A 20,939-nucleotide genomic window follows, 5' to 3' on the forward strand; every position below is an offset into this window, starting at 1 on the left:
ACTTACTGTATGTTACATAACGGGGGGGATGTAGAGACGAGAAAAAACAAAACAAATCTATGTGCTTAAAAACAAACAAAAAAAATGAAACTTCACTTTGAGAAAACACTCAGGAGTCTGTGTTGTTATTGCGTGTGTGTGTGTGTGTGTGTGTGTGTGTGTGTGTGTGTGGTAACGGTACCAACGAGGCCCGTTGTGGGATGTTGGTGTCGGGTTTCTTCAAGTTAAATAAGAAGTTTGAGTTCTTGGTTTCAGCTTTTATTTTGGAAAATCCGTCACATTAATAATTAACCATCGTGGTGATAAATAATAACGATAATAAATATTTGTTTGTAAAGCTTTAAAAACAAGAATTGGACGACTAATAAAAGCTGTAATGGAAAAGGGAAAAAGACCCTTTTTTAAAAATAAAAGGCTCAAAGCCACCGAGCCGTGAAAACTAAAAGCTGCCTCATTTCTCCTCATCCTCACTAACAGGCTGACATCAGACGGTCATAATGATCTGGAGACGAGATCAGGTGAACTGGTAAAAAATAACTCGGCTGAACTGCGACATGAAGCTGAGAAGCAGAGATTAAAAGGACACCCGTTCCTTTGAAAATATAAAAATATTCTGGGATTTTTTTGTTTGTTCTGCAGCATTTAGATCATTTTTTTTTCTCCTATTACCAATAAATTAAAAGGTCCTAAATGTTTTAAATTCCATAACTTGAGTGACGAGTATTTGGAAGTCTACGAAACACATTAAAATCAAGTTATTTCTGTCAATAAATTAGTTAACTTTCATTCTGAATGGATTTAGACACATATTTACCCGTTTGGTGGCGCTCTACAGTAAAAGTCCCTTATAAAGGATTTATTACTGCTTTATAAATTAGTTATTCAAGCATTAATAAAAGTTATATGGTGCTTCCATAACTTCCTGACAAATTATTAATGTTTAAAATCTAAAATATGAAGAAAACTAGTAAACAGTGAGTCTGTTTATTTATGCTTTATTAAGCCTTTTACAGCCCAATAACTGCATTAATAACTATTAATTAGTCGTTTATAGGTGTACTCTTATTGTGAAGAGGAACCGTTTGTTTTTAAACTCATTTTATTGAAGTGAACATTTAAATTTAAAGATTTAAATAAGTTTTTCTGCTTTTAGGAGTCGGAAAGAAAATGCTGTTCAGTAAAGCCAGTGTTTATCTCAGCGTATACACACACACACACACACACACACAGGCTGAGGTGAAAGAACAGACGAGCCCAAATGTTTCCAGGATCTCCATTATTTCTGTAATGTTGTTTTTTATTGTAATTGCGATGATGTCAGAGCGTCCGTCCGTCCGCCCGATCGGACCTCTAAAAACAACAACAGGGACAGTTTGGTTCCATTCCCCGGATCGTCCGAACGGAGAGGCGCCGGCAGCTCCAACCTCAGCGCACAAGGTGAGAGAAGTTCCTCCGAACGTGGTTTCACTCTCAGAGCGGCTTCAGCAGATTCTTTCATTGTTTAGTACATCAGGAGTGATTTGATGTCAGGTTAGAGCAGACTTACAGCTCAGGATGCTCAAAATCATCTCACTCTGGTCAGATTTAGCATTTAGAAGGATTTTATGTTCTCATGTTCTGATTTGGATTTTGTTTTTTGGCTGCAGTAACAACAACCAGACATTAGAGGGCGTTATGAGTCAAAAAAAACATTTATTTAATACAAATTAATACTTCTGGTGTGTTTTGAGGATTAATGAATGTATTTTATGATTATATTTGTGTGTTTTTTTACTCAATAAGAGCACCAAATGCGTCCTCCTGTGTGTGTTTTTATCCTACCCAGCATGCCGTTCCATCCTCTCTCTTTCCTCCTCCTCCTGGTTGCCGCGGCAGCCGTGGCGTGCGTCTCCCCGACGACGGCGCTCCACAGCTTCCGAGGCTGCGCGGTGCGCGAGTTCTCCTTCGTGGCCTTCAAGCCGGGCTGCAAGGGGCTGCACATCACCACCGAGGCCTGCTGGGGGCGCTGCCACACCTGGGAGGTAAAACACACACACAGGTGTTTATACCAGAAAATGACCTAAAAGAGTAACAAACACCAGGTTAATGCACACACACAACCAAAGACCTGTCTTGGCTCTAAATCACGAGTCTTTATTATAAATACTGATTAAATCCACCCAGAGGTGGATTTTTAGACCCGAAAACGGTGCTTAGAGGTCAAGAATGTCTTTCAAAAAAAAGGAAAACGTTGCCTATAATCCGCCTAAAATACAAAAATTTTAAAAGTCTACATGTATAACTTATTAAAGATGTATTTGTGTGGCACTAAATTACATTTAAAAGACTTTGAAAGAGCTTTAAAACATTTATAACAAAAGACAAACCGTCCATCTTTGACTGATAGCTGCAGTTTGTGATCAGTGACTTTTAAAAACATGTTTTTTTGTCCTTATTGTGTTTTATACCCCGACTCTTTAAAAAATAAATATATATATATATATTTTTTTTTTCATCTTCTTTTTAACTAGTATGTGTGTAAAACTACTTTACTAACGTCTCTGCTACATGTTCCTGCTGTTACCTGTGAGCCGTGCTGCAAAATGAGGACATTTTTAAAATATTTTGTTCAAATTCTCCGTCTCAGAATCTTCGAAACAAGCCACAGTTCGTTGAAATTTGGCGTTTTTTCACCGTATCTTTAAAAACGAGCTTCACAATGACACCTGACATTGTACGAAGGGATTTCCCGGCGCAACGGCAGCTGGCAGAGAAAAAAATGTTCAATCCTAAAGGGAAAAAAAAGGATAATTCCTGAAGACGTGTTAGAAAACTTTGATTTAAAGGTAGATCAGGAAGTTGTTTCAGACGGCTGTGTTCGGACTAGCCTTTAGCTCATCAGTTCTGCTCGATGTAAACTCTGTAAGATATTAATTATTTGTAATGTTTACACAGAATCACCTTTAATAAGGACCTTTCCCTGCGTTTGTGTTCGCAGAAGCCCGTCCCCGAGGCGCCGTTCATCCACCGGCACCACCGCGTCTGCACCTACAGCCGTACCCGCCACGCCACCGCCCGCCTGCCGGGCTGCCGGCCCGACGTCTCGCCGCTGTACCACTACCCCGTGGCCCTGCTGTGCCACTGCGCCGTCTGCTCCACGCAGGACACGGAGTGCGAGACCTTCTGAGCGACGGGAGCCCCGCCCCCCCCCGGAGCCACCGGCGCAAAAACAATAAAACAATCGGTCCTTGAGAACAGGAGTTCATTGTATTCATGTGTTCATTTCTGTCATTTAATGTCATGAGTTCATTACAGAGAAGCAGAACTTATAAATGTGTCTGTAGTAATATTTACAGTGAGGTCTCGGTTCTGTTCTCCTTATTCCGCACCTGCTTCTGGTTTCCAATCAGCGCACCTGTTTCCATTCACTCGTCGCCTTGCTGTCTCTGTTTTCTCAGATGTTTGTCCTGTTAAATAAAAGATCATTCACCAATTAAGTCCTGCAGTTTGGTCCATTTCATCCCCTTTTCTGAACACAGAAAGCTGAGGCGCCTGGAGTTAAACACAACATCAGCTGATAAAGAGTCAAACGGAGGCTTTTATTCTGGTAACTGTTGTAGAGAACCGCTGACCAGTTTGTATTTCCGTCCCGTCATAAAGACGGCAATGGTTATCAAATTAATAAAACCAAATGGTGTTTTAGGGACAATTCTACCCATATCGTGTACTTCCTGTTAAGAACAGCCACCCAAGTTCCATTCAAAAGAGTTTTAAATTAAAGAAAATAAAAGATTTTTTACAAAGATTATTTGTGAGTCACTGAGAACAGAGACACAAACTGAAACTAAAAACACTGAAACCATGGAGCTACATCAGTGTTTGGTTCAAATAATCGAAGTTAATTACAGGTTAAATGTTGTAAGGTCTTTAAAGGGATAGTTTGGCTCTTCTGAAGGGGAGGTCTGTGGAAAGGGCATCATTAATTAACATCTTACCTGCTGCAGATCTTGGAATGACCTCACTGATCCGAGTGAGGCAAAGAAAAGTTCATATTATTTCGTATTAGCTCCAATTCATGTTTACATAGAAGTTTGTAGCCGCAGCAGCAGCGAGCTGTAGCACTTCCGGTGCAGCCTGGGGCACCTCCAGCAGGAACATTGTAATATTTCTGTCGGAAAACTGAAGCGATGCGACGCTTTATGAAGCAGCTTCCACGAGGAAATCTTTGAGCGTGGAGCCGATTTAAGACGACGTCGAATCACTTTGGGAACGCTCCGACTAGCCACCAGCTCGTCGGCACGAACCCGCTGCTGTTTGACGTTACAGAGAGCTAAGATAATAACTCTCCATACCCTTTCCAAAAGAAAAAACTGCTTTAAAACTCAGTTTTGTCTTTTTTTTATTTAGCAGATTATCCGTGTTTTGAAGTTATGTGGCATAAATTTGTCTTCAGCCTGTTTTGTTTACAGTAAACTGAGTTATTTATCCCTGAACATGTGATAAAAACAACAAAATAAGAGTCCTGTTTTTTATTTTTTAAGTAAAATCCATACAAAAGCAAAACAAAACAGACAGAGATGACCTCCGCATGCACGTGTGCACGCTCATGAGTTTTTTTTTCACATGGGGATAAATGGGTCAACGGGATGTTAGAAACAGGAACTTTGCTTAATCCTCTCTTTACTTTGTCAAAGTGCCCAAACACACACACACACACACACACACATCGTAAACTGCCGCACCAGCAGACGGATATGATGTCAGTCGCTCTCAGATTAAAATAATAAGGCCAAAGTGGAAGCGGACACGTTGCTGACATCATCCGGGATGCTGCGGTCTCCATGGCAACCGAAAGCGACAGGGCGGCGGAGCGATACAAACATGGGTAACCTCTCTGAGTCACCGTGGCGTGTGTGTGTGTGTGTGTGGGCTGACGAGGTGCCGCAGCTCATTCAGGATAATGACCTCTCGCCGTCAGCTCGCTCACGGTTCGGAGTTTGTTGTGACGTCACGCGTTCCTCTTCCCACGGCCGCAGCCGGAGGGGGAACGACGGGGGGCAGGTCGTTGTTTTCTTTACGTTCCGAGCGAGCGCAAACCCTCCGAGTTGGAAAAATAACAACATAAATTCTCTATTTGGTCGTCTTCAGGGTGAAACTGATTCTTTATCAGCTGGTCAGAGATGTAAACACAAAACGTCTCCCAGAGGAGAAACAACAAAACAATCATAAATCCCGTTGATCCGACGGGTCCCGCGGCGCGCACTTTGTTCCCCTTTAAGGCAGACATTTTAAAAATCCTTTTGAATCGGAGAATTTTCCTTTTCGACCCAATTACATTTGCTTGTTCTTATTTATTTCCACGACTACTTTGAGCTGCGACTGTTAGAAAACAGGTGAGTTTTCGGCTGCGCCCTGAGACGCCAGATTTCAAAAATCACGCTGTATTCGTGGAAGCGCACATTATTGTGTTGCTGGTTTCCTCCCACGACGTTCCCGCCTCCACGTCTATGGGCCAGTTTGTAATAAATACTATTTATAATCAGCAGACCTGGACATTCGGTGCTGCTTTCCGTCTGAATGCAGAAACTCGTCGACTCTGCAACGTTTCTGAGAGAACAATTGTTGCAAGTTTTTTTTTATTTTTTATTTTAAACATGTTCACAACTAAAAGCAACCAGATTGAGTCTCCGTGAGGAAACCGAGAACCCCGGCGAACGTTTCCAGACATCCTGGAGACTCCGACGTGAACGGGAAACGGTTATTCTGACAGAAATCCCACAATGCTTCCTGCAGCAAGTGCACCAGAAGCGCTACAGCTTGCTGCCGCCGCCGCTAATTTAGCTCACGAATACTCGTAGAAGTCGACGTAAACAACCGAATAATGTAAGAAAACGTATGAAACAGCTTTGTAATTTATGAACTTGTTTAAAAAACGACAGCAAACCACGGGAGTCTCGGCCCCGCTCTGACTAGCCGTTAGCTCGTCAGCCCAGTCAGAATTAAACAGCTGTCACCTTCAGCTGCAGATGAACTCATTCCTTCATCTTCACAAGATCTACTTTTAACTTTTAACAAACTACAGTCTGATTAAAGGTCTATGAGACCCAATAAAGAGGCTGAAGTTTCTTCAGGCTCGGTGTGACGATGACGCTTGTTTCAAAGTGAGGAAGAGGAGAATCAGAGCCGAGCTTTGATCCACATCTTCCTCACCAGAGCGTCTCCTGACCCCACCGAGTCCGTCCTCCCCACAGAAGACTTTAGTTTACACGAGCTTTTTCTCCATCCGCACGTTTGCTTAAACATGTGTGTGAGCCTCCATACATGCAGTGTGTGTGTGTTCTGCACTGATGGAAAACCTCTCCGGTTTTCCTCCGTCCTCGCGGCGGTTAAGTGGCCCCCGCCGGCGTGAAGGTAACGCATGCCGGCGGGGGCCAGGAGAACGTTCAGGAAAAAAGTTTGAAGACTTCAGTTCTGCAGGAGGACGAAGAAGAAGAAGAAGAAAAAAAAAAAAAAGAAGGAAAACGCTCTGGCCCCTGTGATGGTGGGTGTGTCGGCAGCTATAAGTGCCTCGGCTCGTACCTGAGTTCACTTCTATCCCCGCGTGAGGCTCACCTGTCAGACGACACACCTGAGAACTCACAGCTGAACAGGTAAGAACTGATTTACTGATTTAATGATTAAACATCTGAAGCTCTTTGGATGGATTTTAAATCTAATATATCTTGTTTTAATCATCTCTAATCATAACTAATCAAGGTTTGTTTAAAACTATAAATAAAGTAGATTTAATTAAACGACACAATAACAGTTTCCTGTAAACCAGATTAAAATAAAATGAAGCAAATTAAGTTTCTGGTTGATATTAATCAGCTGATGTCTGTATTTAGCACTAATTAGTACCACGTCTATCAAACACACGATATGTCGAAGTTTAATTAGAATATTTAAGTTTAAAAATGAGTTTTACAGTTTTTGGAGAGGGTTTTTTAAGCATTTTAAGTTTAGGTTTTGAGACTACATCCATTTTATTTTTGTAAAACCAAATATTCTCTTTTTTTTTAAGAGATTTTATTTTATTTTTTAGAACAAAGAAAATGACTCACGCTGGAACTGAACACGATGACTGCGAAATGATGTCATCTCACTAAAAACAAACATTATTTTAACTATTATTATTACTATTTTTGCCAGTTATTGACTCGATATGTTTCAAAGTACCTTGTTGTTTAAACGGTCTGTAAATAGCAGCTAAGAGTCCAGTTTGGCTTTCAGTAACTACAGTTATACTGACTTTTATTCAGCTAAAAGTTGCAATAAAGATAGTTTAAACCTTTGATTTTTTTCTTGTTGAAAATAAAAACATTTAGAAATGTTGAATTCTGTGAACTCAGAATCCATTTAAGGATTTAGTTTGAGGCTTTTTGTCGTCATTTCTGCATGATGTTGAAGATTTTGTTGGGTTTTTTACCTGACAGGAACAGCTGCGGGATAAAAACGGCCTGAGGATGATTAGTTGTGACAGAGTGAATTAAACCCTCTCAAACGGGGGTCACCTTGTTGCCAGATTTTCCCGAATGAACTGAACCTTCGCGCGTGGAAACCCCACATAAGAGGAAAAAGTGAGACATTTCCCACCAACCGAGCCGAGGTTAATAGCCTCACACACACACACACACACACACACACACGTTGACAGAACTCACCCACCTGCCCATTCGGTCGCGCCGGCGGTCCTGATGGCGCCCCCGGGGGCCGCTCTGCTGACGCTCTGGAACAAACTGCCAGAAGAGAGGTCAGAGGTCAGCATCAGCAGCCTCACAGGAAAAAATGACTTTTATTTACACACGTGTGTGTGTGTGTGTGTGTCGTACAGAACCCTGCCTGTTCTTACTATACATGTGGTCTGAAGGGGGTTCACAGATTATTCCGCCGACCCTGAGAGTTCTTATGAACAGTTAATATCTTACCTGTCGGACATAGCGCTTTGAACGAACAGTTTGGAGGAATAACTCCAGTCAGTTTAAATCTGACAAGCTAACGACTCGTCCGTAAAAAGCAAAGGGGATTTCTGCCGCATTCGGGGAGTAAGTACAGTTTATTTAAAAATCGCCTTCAATAAAACAGAAAACAACACAATAAAAATGCCACATAGACAGAAAACAGACGTAAAAATAGAGAAAAAAACAAATAAGCTATTAACTAAAACTAAAAGCCTGTCTGAATGAAAACACCTTCGGCTGCTTTTTAACAGACCGAAAACTGTCAATAAGAACAAGAGTTTGTTCGTCTGCAGCTTGGTTTGAAACAGAGTTTGTGAAACTAAAAATTAGTTTCCTGTTTGTAGATTTAAGGACCCGAGTAAAAGTCTGAGTCTTAAATCATTTCCAGTCATGTTCGGGCGTCGGATCGTTCAGAGGCACGAAAGTTAATATTTAAAAAAACAAAATGTAAAATAACCAGTGAGGAGTTTTTCTGTTTGTTCCAGTAATCCACTAAAAACAACAAATCCAAGAACCTCACAGCGGTTCATCTTCAGTTTTAAATTATTTTATGGTTCTTCCAAGCTGCACCTCTAATAACCACGTAATACAAAACTGAAGCATTTTGAAAGGTTTACAAAATAAAAACACTTTCATAAACAGCTTTTAAATTACAGTTATTTCAATTAAAATAAATCAAATCGTATTTAATGACATCGCACATTTAAAAACAAAGTGCTACAGACGAAACAACAAACAAACAATAAAATAAAAGTTTTAAAACTGGTAAAACACATGAATTAGATTATAAAACAGTAAAGTATTAAAATGGAGCAAAAAGAATAAAACAACAGCCAACGAGTAGAAATGTGTTGAAATCAAACTTTATGGTTATTTGCAAGCATGAAGCAGCAGCTAGAATCAGAATCAGAATCAGAATCAGATTTATTGCCAGGTGTGTAGGCACACACGAGGAATTTGTCTCCGGTTCACAACACTCTTTGAGTAGTCTTAGTCTGTGGAAGATGAAGATGGATATGTACAATATAGATGTATATGCTCAGAGATACATATATACATATGAATAACTGGATATATATGAACATAATATACAGTATTTGCAGTTTGTTAGAAAAAAAAAAAAAAAGTTGAAGTAATTGGGAGTTTGAGTTTGAGTCCTGTTTCAGCTGTTTAACACAGAGACAGCCTGAGGGAAGAAGCTGCTCCTGTGTCTGGTTGTTTTGGCGCACAGAGATCTGTAGCGCCTCCCAGAGGGGAGAAGTTCAAACAGTTCGTGTCCGGGGTGTGTTGGGTCTGCAGAGATAGCTGTAGCACTTCCTGCAGGAGTGTCGCGATATCCCTGCTGGAAAGGCTACGGCCACGTGAGGGTTTCCAAACCAGCGATCCTGCTCCGACTAGCCGTTAGCTCATCAGTCGAGTCAAGAGTTAAACTCCGAACTGAAGCCGATCTGAGACAGGTGAGACGCTGACTCTTCGCAGCCTTTCTGCAGAACCGAAACTCCAAAGGATCTGAACTGTCCCTTTAAATAACATAAAGGCGAGAATGGTATGTGCTCTGTGTGTGTGTGTGCGTGTGCGTGTGTGTGTGTGCGTGTGTGTGTGTGTGTGTCCGCAGGTAACTGTGAGATGAAGCAGATGGAAGCGGTAGAGACAGGGATCAGCTGAGACTGAACCGGGGGGACACGCAGGCAGTCCTGCAGGACGGGAAACCACCGAAATTCAACGGGGGGAGGGGAGAAAGGGGAGGCGGTGGGGGAGGAGGGGAGCTTTAATTTGAGAGGAAAACTTGAGCAGAAGAAGAAGAAATCTATAAACAAACCGTAACACTTTAAGAGGCAACTTTCTAAATGAAACTCGATGTTTTTTTGCTCCGGCAGCGACTCACCGTTCTGTCCGACCCGTCCAGATGTTGCCCCACGCGATGCCGCACATCTGCCTGCTGACCTCGCTGCCGCTGCTCCTCTCCCCTCTTGCCTGGAGCCACGACGGCCTCGCCCCGGGATGCCACCTACACCGTGAGTGCGGCGGTCGTCTCGAATGGGGGCGCCTGATGCTTGTGGCCGTCACTTCCTGTTAAATGGAACGGCGGACCTACAGTATAAATGATGTGTTTGTGGAAATGTTGACCGAAACACCTGTAAAAGTCTAGTTTAGTTGATTTTTTTTGGAATGAATGAACAAAACGAAAGTCCCAAACTTACGTGCACGCCTTCTCGCCCCGCAGCCTTCAACGTGACCATCCGCAGCGACCGCCGGGGCACCTGTAAGGGCACCCACCAGGTGCACGCCTGCGTGGGTTACTGCGAGTCCAGCGCCTTCCCATCCAGGTACTCGGTCCTGGTGGCGTCCAACTTCACGCACAACATCACCTCCGCGTCGCGATGCTGCACCATCAGCAAGGACGCCAAGGTGAGGGCAGAGAGCGAACGGAGGGCGAAGCCGCCGCCGCCGCCGCCGCCGCCGCCGCCGCCTCCTCTGTGTCCTGACATGTGGGGTCATCTCTGTCCTCCTCAGGTCAAAGTTCGCCTGGACTGCCCTCGAGGTCGCCACCACGACGAGATAGAGATTCTGACGGCGAAGGCGTGCCGCTGCGACATGTGCCGCAAGTCCCGCTACTGACACGCCTCGACAGAAGACCCCCACAGCAAACCGTCTGCTCCAAAACCAAAATCCAACCAATCTCTGCTCTTTAACTCGTCAAACTGAAAAACTGTCAGGTTGTAGATTATTAATGGAGACGCAACGACCAGGTTTTCTTTTTGTAAAGCCCCCACCTGCCGATTCTGATTTCTCTCTACGAACTATAACTGACAACAGGTAAATATCTATATTTAAAGGTGAGGAGTAACGACACGCCCACGGTTCAGCTGGTACCTCGGTGTGAGGAACACGGTTCCTCATCTTAAAGAAAACGACACCAAGACGGCGGCAAACTGGGACGTTTATTAAACTCAAGAGTAATTCTGGACACTGATGCAAAAAATCCAAGTTGATGTTACAATCATGGCAGCATTTATGCATCGTTTGTCTTTTCCACGCAAACACTAAAACAAAGAAAGAGCTCTGGAACCAGGACAGGCGGCTATTTATATATAAATACTTTGAGGAAAAACGGGAAAGAGAAACAAAAGCAAAAAAAATACTTTTTAACTTTTTTTTAGCAAGAGGCAGAAAAACGAAGCCAGACGAAAACTTCACTATAACACAAAACTGACTTTTTCCTCCAATCTTCACTTTATTAAACTAAAACTTTAAGGAAGTCAGAAAAGTTTTCTCTTAAAACAAGAAAATAAATAATTTGTTTAAATTAATTCGATGAAAAATAAAAGGCAGCTCGTAAAAATACGAGATAAATTAAATGCGAAACACTCAAACTTCCCGACGTCGGGGACATTCGTTAAATATAAAAACGACTCGCCACAGGGCGCTGATTACATGACACAACTGCCTGCCGTACCTCCTCAGCTGTCTAACCATAACGCCAATGATCGGGTCGCTGGTTTTTCAGAATAAAAGCAGGGTTGAACTTCAAAAGCTCTCTGCTAAATAAAATAAACCACAAGATCCTGAAACAAACATTTCTGGTTCTTTGTTTTGTTCTGGATGAAGAATGTGAGAGGTCTTGTTTTGTTGTCGTTTGTGTTTTAAGGGAGATTTATCTAAAAAAAAAAAAGATTTAAAATAAAAGGTTGTAAATACTACAAACTCTGTTTTCTCTTAGAGCGATACTGAAAACACATTTTAGTCATTTACTTGCTTCTTCGCTGAGTTGTTTGAACAGAAAATATCCCAAATTCCACCAAATTGAAAATGAAAATAATGGTCAAATGTTGAGGAGGTTTCATTCTTTGCAAATAACCACTATTCACCAACAGAAGGCCAAAGAATGTACAAAAAAAAAAAAATTATATATTTATTGTTATGAATCTGAACTGAAAGTCATTTTGTAAATACATTTTTCGTGGCTCAAAGCAAAGATTGTCGGGTCTGTCGGTGAAATTAAAATTAAAAGAATGCACTGTAAACTTTGTGATAAAGTTGTGTGGCAATAAATGTTCATGTTGCAACTTTTAAACTCATTTCTGTGGATTTGTCACCACGAACCTGACTCTGACGTGGAGTCTTCTCTTATTTTAAAACGGAAAAAAGGAGGCGACGGTCCAGATATCTGCTTCGCTTTGGGCTCAAACGTTAACGTTTCGCCTCACTGTTCGCTTTCGTGGCTCCTGAAAATGAAAGGGAAGAAGTTTCTGCGAAGAGAAAGAAAAAAGAGGCAGATATAGTCTCCAGTTTTAGTGAATGAATTACGCACGCGGACACGTCTGCGATCAGCGCGAGCGGCGTTCCCGCACCCAGCGGGGTCTTGTCGATCCCTGATCTGCCTGAGAACGTTTGGCATCTGTCACAGCGAACTGTTAATCCGTCTGCGTCTGCACGAGGTGGATTTCCCCGACACTTTGTAATCTCTGACAGCTTCTTTCTTCCACGTCAGCGGCACAGATCAGCTCCCGTCTCTAACCGGGGGCCTGAGAGTCAATCAAACGCCGCCGCCGCTGCCGCCGACATCCTCACGGGCCTGAGCCTTACCCCGCCACTTTCTAACGTTTTGTCTGATAACGCTGTGTGTCGGTGGACTGGAGGGGGTGGGGTTACACCAACCTGGCCAGACGCTTGAGAATCCCCGGCCTCTCGGGCGTCCGGTCCTCCTCCTCCGGCGTCTCCGGCTGCAAAGAAAATCAAACAGCTGAAGAAGCCACTGTGTGAAGCAACATGACTGAAGCTTAACCGTAAACATGTCACGTCCAGTTTTTCTGAAGCACGGTTCTGTGGAAAGGTTATGAACAAATAATATCTTACCTGTTCACCTCTCAGATTAACTCTGACCAGAGTGATGAGTTATAGGTGAGCTCGAGCGAGGCCGGGACCAAAATGGATGGCTGTCATCTTAAAACAGCTTCTCGTTTTTCTGGCTTTCACATCAACCCGAGTGTCTCGTTACATCGTTACTCTGCAGTAAACATTATGATGGTCCTGTTGGAAATGGACCAGGATGCTTTGGAGGTGATACAGTTAGCCGCACCTGGGAGTAACTGAAGAGATCTACGTAAATAACCGTGTAACGTGATGTAAATGTTTATAAAATACTGTTTGTAAAACTGACTATGAAACGTTTCAGGTTGGAGTTGTTTTTAGACGACATCGGTCCACTTTTGCCAGAAAGAATTACTTTTATTTGTTTCTAAACTGAGGTCAATCAGAGAGCTATCTACAACAGGTAAGATGTTTATTGTTCATAACCTTGACACGGAAACCTCCTTCAGATGATCCGGATTATCCCTGTAGGACTTTTTCTTAAAGCTGAACTGAAATCAAATCTACACATCCACTCAGCGTTCCAGGGATCCGTTTTTCTGACCTAAAAGTTCAATGTTTTTAGCGTTTAAGTCAATAATTTCTGATTTGTGATTTGTGGGGCGGAGTTCATGACGAGCGCCGTACCCCGGCCGGCCAAGAATGCCGCTACCGTCCGGCTGTTTCCTCGTGGAAATGGAAGAAGCCTTTTCTGAACACGAAGACTTTGCGGGAGTAATGGATCTACAACCAGACCAGTATGAGCTAAAGAGTTCGAACTGCTGCTGGCAAAAGGTCCCGTTTATTTGGCGTGAAGCCGCAGTAACGACGGTTAATGATCTATATCGTACCGGCATTCATCCAGTCACCGATGATTGGCTGAAACTCAGCGGCTCTGATGACATCACGGAAGAAGCCGAAAGCACCCGAGTGGTTTCTTTAATACTTGAAAATTGTACAATAAGCATATTTTTTGATGTTGGCTTCAAACCAGTTTTTGGTTCAGCTTTAAGGAAAACGTTTTACAAATAATACATCCATGCTAAAAAATAATTTGTTTTTGTCTTTTGTTTTAGTAAAGTTTTTCCGGGTTTGTTGTAGTTATCAGATTCTGTTATTTTGAAAATGCTGTTTCCTTCAGGAACCTTACTTCCTGTTCCTAATTTCACCCATTTGCGTTTTAGGTTAGCTACTTCCTGGTTTCCGTTTCTAATCAACACGCCTGTAGCCTTTTTGTAATTCGCTGTAATTAATTTAGTCAGTTCTTGTTTCTTTGCTCTGTAAGTTAAACGAGATCAATGTTCTGGACATTTCCAGGTAACTAGACAAAATGAGCGAAAAGGCAGTGAAAAAGTCTTAAGGAAATGTTAAAAAGACCTTTAAAAGTAGTCTACGTTGATAAACATTTAAAGAAATTATGGGTGGTTTAAACCTCTGCATACCACCGCAGGTACACGCTGTAGTTAATCTCAGTAAGAGATCAGTGTTTATAAACTAAAAAAATAAGCAAATCCAGTTTTTTGCTTACTTGAACTCATTTTCGGCACACTTTGTATAAAAAAACAGAGTTCAAATTTAGTCCCGTTTAAAGCTTTCAGATCTGGTCTGTCACTTCCATCTTAGTTTTGTGGTCTAACATCGTTTACGTCATTTTTTTTCCACTTGAAACAAATGTTATATTTAAAAAAATAATAATCTAGAGATGGAAAAGGTGGATAAAGTGTAAGAACAGGATGAGATGATAAGAGCGGAGGAGGGTAATTTGGGGGCTTAGCTGCGAATCAAACTGAAGCCCATCAGCAGAAAAAAAAACTCGCTCACGTTCACACAACTACACTTTTACTCGTACGGTCTGATGTCGTGCCATCATTACCCATAATCACCCGTGTCTGTTAATAAAAGCGCTGAAAATGAGATGGAAACGGAGTGACGCAGAGTCAGAACTGGATGAGTTGAAATATCTTCGAGCTGGACCGACGGATCGGGGAAAAGCACCACCTCGTCGACGAGCGCCGGGTCTCCGTTGACCTCTTCCTCCGCTGCACGGTGGTTCGAGTCCGCGTCGCTGCAGAACAGAACAGTGCAGAACGTTTACTGCGATTGTTCCAGGAAACAACAACAAAAACAAAACAAAAAAACGCAGTTGGAAAGATTTTGGTAACTGCTGCGCAAAACTTTGCAAGAACAAGGAATTAAAGTTGACTCAAACATTAGGAAAAAAACAAACCAGAATAGAACAAAATGAGATTCTGAGAGCAACGAAACATCAGTCCAGCGGTGTCGTTTTGCTTTTAACAGCCTGAGGTTAGAAGCTGTTTTTAGTCTATTTGATGCACAAAACGCTGCTGTCAGCGAGACACTCTCAGATCACTTCAGATGCGTGGAAACAGGGCAGAACAGAAGAGTACCTGCACCGTTAGGACGCGGATAATAACTGGACTGAGCAGTCTGGACGGATAATAAGCACCGAAGAGCAGAAAACCCCAGGATTTGTCTCTAAAACTCATCCTTTTCAGTTCGGATCATTCAGACGGGTTAAACACAAAAAAAGTGAATCATCTGTGGCTTCAGGGCATCATGTAGACACACACACATCAGAGATGAAGTCTCTGAAAACTCTGTGTGTGTGTGTGTGTTATACTGTAACCGTTGTCTGAACTTGAACCTTCTTTTTTTTTTGTAGCATCACTGAATACTGAGGAATAGTTTCCTGTGAAACGCTGCCATCGCTCCGGGCCGCGCCGTTCATACGGGTGTTTACACGGTTTGTGCGCCTGAGCGCATTCACGTTAGAAAAGGGAGAAGCTTCGATTTACATAAGGTTCGAGACGAATGAAAAAGCAGAGAGTGAGAAAAAAAAAAAAAAACTTCTCGTTTACGCGTGAGCGCACGTTTGAAATCATCGCTTCCGCCCCGGTGACCTGACAGCCGGACTTGATTGAGGTGGCGCCCGTTTGCCTCTTTGTAGGATTTCTCGCAAATTTCCCTTTTGGGAAGGAATAAAGGCTTCTTCTGTTTCATGACAGCGGGAGTCGCTGGAGCGTGTCCGTGTGTAAAACTGAGTGTTCATCACGAGGAACGTCTCAGCGAGTCGACAGGTGCCTCTCTGGAAGACTTTGATGCTGTTAGTCTGTACAAGCAGTTTACTGATGCAGAAACACAATTTGTTGACATTAAAATGAGAAATAGGAAACAGATGTCAGATTTATACACCCATGTTTTTGTCAGCACATTACACCCATTCCAGTCCAATACAGAGCCAATAATGACAACATTTATTAACTAGTGAGAGGCCGGGATGATGTGAAGATTCCTTTTTTTTTTTTTAAAGTTACACCTTATCATTGTCGGGGAGCGCAGCTCTCTGTTTATCGGTCGGTCTACGTTCCTGCCCTCATCTAAGGTCAGGATCTTTGGGACCGAAAGAACGAGATCCCAGTTACAGGAGGTCGAAACGAGTTTTCTCCGCAGGGTAGCCGGGCTCTCCCTTCGAGATCGGTTATCCGGGAGGGACTCGGAGTGGAGACACTGCTCCTCCACATGGAGAGGAACCAGCTGAGGTGTTCCGGGCACATCCCAATTGGGAGGAGACCCCGGGACACACTGGAGAGAAACTGTCTTGCAGCTGGCCTGGGAACATCTTGGAGTTTTTCCCGGTGCAAGGAGACGTCCGGGCCTCCCTGCTGGGGCTGCTGCCCCCGCGACCCGACCGCCGGTAATGGGTCCTTATTTTTAAACAAGCTGGTTTAAATTAAAGACAAATAAATAAAGATTGAATTTAAAGTAACTTTGATTGTGTTGCTTTTCTTTTATTTTGGTTTTGACTGATAACCCCAGCCGGTCGAGGCAGATGGTCGCCCATTCTGAGCCTGGTTCTGGTTCTTGTTAAAACCTGCTGCTCAGGATGGGCGCTGGCTTCCTTAGATAATGTTTTTGTACAGCGACCTGAGACGACTTCTCTTGTAGACTGGAGCTATATAAATGAGACAATAAATGTCATATCTCAGTCGTGCATTGTGTAACACCAGACGTTCTAAAGGGGTCTGTCTAACGAAGCTAATATATTTCCTTGAGCTGCGACAGGTGGCGACAAATTTCCAAAACCTCTGAAAAACGTTTGAGGGTGCTCAAGCTCCTTGCGTGAGTCACGGGGAAAGTTTGAGACATCTGCAAGACAAACTTCTCCTCTTAAAAGTCGCCACAGGAACCCATCTGGAACCCTTCTCCGTTTAGTTCTCGTGAGTCAAAAAGTGAGACAAACGTGAGATAACGTCGGGAAGGTGTAATCTGTGACTCACTGGAGACATAAAAGTGAATCGTTTCGGGCGCCCTGGGTGCGCAACAAAAAATTGTGAATAAAATGAGAATGAACCGCAAACAAACTGAGACATAAACTCTAAATCGTGACAAAATAATGTTGTCATTATTACCAAACTGATTCAAAGTTAAAATTAATCAACATCTCCAACTGGCTGCAGGTTTAAAGTGGTATCTCACTGGGCTGCAACTAGTTAGAGATGTTGATTTTTTAACTCATAACTATATTTTTAATAGGTCCGTCCAAAGGAAGACCCTTGAAGAGGAATCAAATCTTAATTTCAAGCTCACTGGAACCTTTAAGTTTGTTGTTTGACAACTTTTTAGCTGGTTTCTAACTGAAAAACTCCTAATCCTGACGGCTCCAGATGCTTTATAGCAGAGGTGTCCAATCCTGGTCCTCGAGGGCCGCCATCCTGCATGTTTTCCAGCACACCTGATTTGAATCAATGGGTGATAAACAGGCTTCTACAGAACATCTGATTCAGTGGTTAAATCACCTCTTCATGTTCTGCAGAAGCCTGTTTATCACCCATTGATTCAAATCAGGTGTGTTGGAGCAGAGAAACAAGGAAAACCTGCAGGATGGCAGCCCTCGAGGACCAGGATTGGACACCCCTGCCTTATAGTAAATGTCGGACGCTCACCTGCTCGCAGACTTGTTGCGTTCCCCTTCCATGCTGTCGATTAATTCCTTTAGTATGGCCCCCTCTAGTGGCGAGTCTCTGCGACAGCGCTTTGAGCAAGGCTCATCAGAAACACACACGTGTTGCGTTGCCTCCTTTTCCAGAAAACAAAAATGCACAATAACAGGACACAAATGTAATATAAACAACAACAAAAAAGCCTGTTTCCGGTGGTGGTGCTTTACAACATGAAGTGTTCCTTAAAATCAAACTTCATAAGAACGCTCCAGTCGGACCTCACCTCCTCTGGTTGCTTCTCTGAAACAAGATGAGTAAACTTGTTTTAGGTCTTATTATTATCACATTTCGTTTCCTCAGTACTTTCAGCGTATATTTCCTCACCTTTGTGCGCGTTCTTCTCCACGTAGAGGACGATAACGAAGGGGTAGAGCCTCAGCCTCTTCACGCCGTCTTTGTGCGCTTTTCCCCAGCGCTTCTTGTCTGGTGTTTTGGAGTTAACATTTAACGTCTACCAGCAACAAACATCTAAATCACGGGTCAAACCCAAGGACGGTGGGCTACACTGACCCCTCCAGAGTTAAACTTTAAACATATTAGATCTGCTCCACAGAGTCTCATTCTGCTTAAAAAAAAAAAACCAGAGCCTATTCAGTTCAGATTCCTCGTGAAAATTAGTCAAATAAGTCAGACAAGAGAGAACAAATGAGACCGATTAGGTTGACGTTAAAGAAAAGACTTGAGTTAATGTGCTTTAATTAGCTTTTTCTGTTTTCTCCTCTTATTTCAAAGTCAGGTGTTCAGATATTTAATGAGTTTGTTTTCTTTAACTGATTTGACGTCTAAGAAATATAAAAGTTGTTGATAGAAAGTACGGCATAAGGAATGAACGCCAAAGTTCTTGGTTTGTTCTAAAGTCTACATTAAATGTTATTTGGAAAAGATAATTTGCATTTCTATACAAAAAATCTAGAAATCACGGTTAATTTATACTAACAATTGAACAAGATCGGCCCTTAAACTGGTCCAAGTTTTGACTTCTGGCCCCCTTTTTGTACCCCCTGACCTAAATCGTAATTTATTGACACGTTTCATACGGTTTCAGTTCGTAAAACCAAACCCACGGCGATAATTGGGCGATTGGAACGAGGTGAAAGATACAAGGGAAAACGGTGTAGTGGGCGGTGGAAAAGGGCTCCAGGTGGTCCAGATTCCCAAGAACCGTTCTGACAACGTCCTGAAAGCAAATGAGCAATTATTTACCAAACAATAACGTTACAAAAAACAAATATGGCTGCTGCTGACAGCATTCGTGTTTACCTCCAGTTCTTGGTTGAAGCATTCTCCCTCCAGAACTCCATCCCGACTGATGAGGTATATTTAACACGTCACTTTTTATTGTTTAAGGATTTAATTTTACAGAAAAGGAACAAAAACCAACAACTGTTGTAGCTTCTTATTGGTTGTCTTCATTTGGTGTCGCTTAACGAATTTTAAACCAAAACTTTAACCGTTTAATGTCAAAAGCTTTGACACAAAATGGCCTCCGAGTGTCAAAAACATTAAAAAAAACTCAACTAGGCTTAGAAGATAAACTAATAATTGCGTCATTTCCTTTGGCAGATTGAAAACAAGTGCAATAAAACAGAAATAGAAAACATTTGATTATAAAAAGTAATAATTTTAGTTCCCTCTGATGCTAATTGTAAAGCTTCTCTCTATAATTGTCTTTTATTTAATCAAATCTATAAGGAATGTTACATATAAATTACATGTAGCTGAAATTTAAAAGGTTTTCCTAACTTGTTGACATATTTATTACATATATGTTCAGTCTTTAGCTATTTAATTTTGATTTTAAGAGCGTGGAAAGGTTTAGAAAGTGTGGATTTGTTTATAATTACTTCATTTCCGTTCATGTTTGCCTTAAGGGAGCTCTAAAACATTAATTAAAAGTTGTCTAAAGGTCATTTCGGTCTTGCCTGTAGCTGGTTCCTCCTCTAATCTTGAATTTGTAGATTAAACTGCCGGCCTTTAAATAACGAGTTTCTGGGACAGGGAAGGAGAAGGGCTGCAGTGGCATGGCTGACCTGTAGGTGAAGGAAATATTTGGACATATTTACGATTCGGTTTATTAACTTTTATGATTACCAACTAGTTCAAACAAACTATGTGTTTTAAATAACCGGAAGAAAGCTAAATGTATAAAGTTCTTCCTCCCGCTCCTAAAAATTACCGTAAAGATCTCAGAAAATGGCGGCCGCAAATTTTTTTCGGCGTCCACTCCGTTGTGAATTTTAACCTCCGACAGAACTTCAACGGTTAAAACTCTGCCTGTCAATCAAACGTTCGACGTGCCTCGGGATTCGCTGGATACTTACTGCGCCCGCCTCCCGGCCGCTCGGGCTGCTTTCATTGGCTGTATCCTCCTCCAATCGGAGAGCGCCGGGGCAGGTGTCACTATGGTGACGGCAAAAAAAAACGCCCAATATGTGTGTCACGTGATTGTCAGCTGGCAGCACGCGTCAGGGTTTGTCCAGCAACAAAACAGAGGTTACTTTTTCTACTTTTTTCCTAATATTTTTGTTGTTTAAATATAAAATTTCGAAACTAGTGGGTTTATTCACTTGTGTTTTGAAAGTGTTTACCATAGCAGGTCGGTTTGAACTGTAAAATCCGGACATTTAATCATTATCTACGGTATATAATCAACGTTTGCTACGTACATTTTTATGCTTTATAGCAGCCGTGTGTGCACGTCTGTCTGTTGTGTTAGCAAAATATCGCACGAACCAGTGGATACATTTTAACGAAACTCACAGAAACTAATCACTGGATGTACATCTACAGCTGATAAACTTATGGAGTCAACCTCATTCAAGATGGCCGCCACAGCTAAGCAACTTTAGCAAACCTAAAAATTGGTACAACTCAGACATTTTTACAAATGTTGAGCTAAAATTTGGCGTGGTAGTAGCTGAGAATGATCCCCAACGCATACATCGAGCCAGTGACGTGCGGTGAGGTTCATGGTTAGTGAGGCACTGAGAGTCAGATTTACAGATATATAAATCCAAAAGGGTAGCTTATTCAATTGGCTACTGGTTATTTCATATCTCATCAGCGTTCTTCACACACACACACTCTC

The 20,939-nt window shown here is 42.3% G+C and overlaps 4 protein-coding genes across 8 annotated transcripts in view; 3 read left to right on the top strand and 1 right to left on the bottom strand.

Annotated features, from left to right (window-relative positions):
- Positions 1–5: 5 nt before the first annotated feature.
- On the top strand, positions 6–3,471 carry LOC108242884 (glycoprotein hormone beta-5). The gene is made up of 2 exons (XM_017428035.3): positions 6–2,021; positions 2,978–3,471. The coding sequence occupies exons 1-2, from the start codon at positions 1,791–1,793 to the stop codon at positions 3,164–3,166; spliced, it is 420 nt and encodes a 139-aa protein (XP_017283524.1). The 5' UTR covers positions 6–1,790; the 3' UTR covers positions 3,167–3,471.
- Positions 1,882–20,246, bottom strand: LOC108242872 (membrane-anchored junction protein). 4 transcript variants are annotated; one of them, XM_025008503.2, is made up of 14 exons: positions 20,173–20,246; positions 19,774–19,881; positions 19,112–19,157; positions 18,953–19,028; positions 18,176–18,274; positions 18,075–18,091; positions 17,795–17,928; positions 14,829–14,895; positions 12,639–12,703; positions 12,084–12,229; positions 10,181–11,638; positions 9,865–10,049; positions 7,687–7,757; positions 1,882–2,014 (listed from the first exon to the last, which is right to left on the bottom strand). In XM_025008503.2, exons 1-10 carry the CDS (start codon positions 20,205–20,207, stop codon positions 12,184–12,186), a joined length of 693 nt encoding a protein of 230 aa, XP_024864271.1. In that variant the 5' UTR covers positions 20,208–20,246; the 3' UTR covers positions 1,882–2,014; positions 7,687–7,757; positions 9,865–10,049; positions 10,181–11,638; positions 12,084–12,183. The 4 variants fall into 4 exon arrangements, with proteins under 4 accessions (XP_024864271.1, XP_037832318.1, XP_024864268.1 ...); XM_037976390.1 differs by lacking the exon at positions 1,882–2,014 and adding an exon at positions 3,370–3,446 and having other exon boundaries at positions 10,181–12,229; positions 14,704–14,895; XM_025008500.2 differs by lacking the exons at positions 1,882–2,014; positions 7,687–7,757 and having other exon boundaries at positions 8,886–10,049; positions 10,181–12,229; positions 14,704–14,895.
- On the top strand, positions 9,875–10,598 carry gpha2 (glycoprotein hormone subunit alpha 2). Its single transcript, XM_017428036.3, has 3 exons — positions 9,875–9,994; positions 10,204–10,388; positions 10,494–10,598. Exons 1-3 carry the CDS (start codon positions 9,886–9,888, stop codon positions 10,596–10,598), a joined length of 399 nt encoding a protein of 132 aa, XP_017283525.1. The 5' UTR covers positions 9,875–9,885.
- Positions 20,247–20,294: 48 nt separating the features above from the next.
- The window catches only part of zgc:101765 (uncharacterized protein LOC450036 homolog), a 6,010-nt gene continuing 5,365 nt past the window's right edge, over positions 20,295–20,939 (top strand). For both annotated transcript variants that reach the window (XM_017428002.3, XM_017428001.3), the window contains exon 1: positions 20,295–20,344. The gene's annotated coding sequence lies outside the window, so the exon portion shown is untranslated. The remainder of the gene's footprint in view (positions 20,345–20,939) is intronic.

This window comes from Kryptolebias marmoratus, linkage group LG7, assembly GCF_001649575.2.
Source record: "Kryptolebias marmoratus isolate JLee-2015 linkage group LG7, ASM164957v2, whole genome shotgun sequence".
In the NCBI taxonomy this organism is placed as follows: Eukaryota; Metazoa; Chordata; class Actinopteri; order Cyprinodontiformes; family Rivulidae; genus Kryptolebias; species Kryptolebias marmoratus.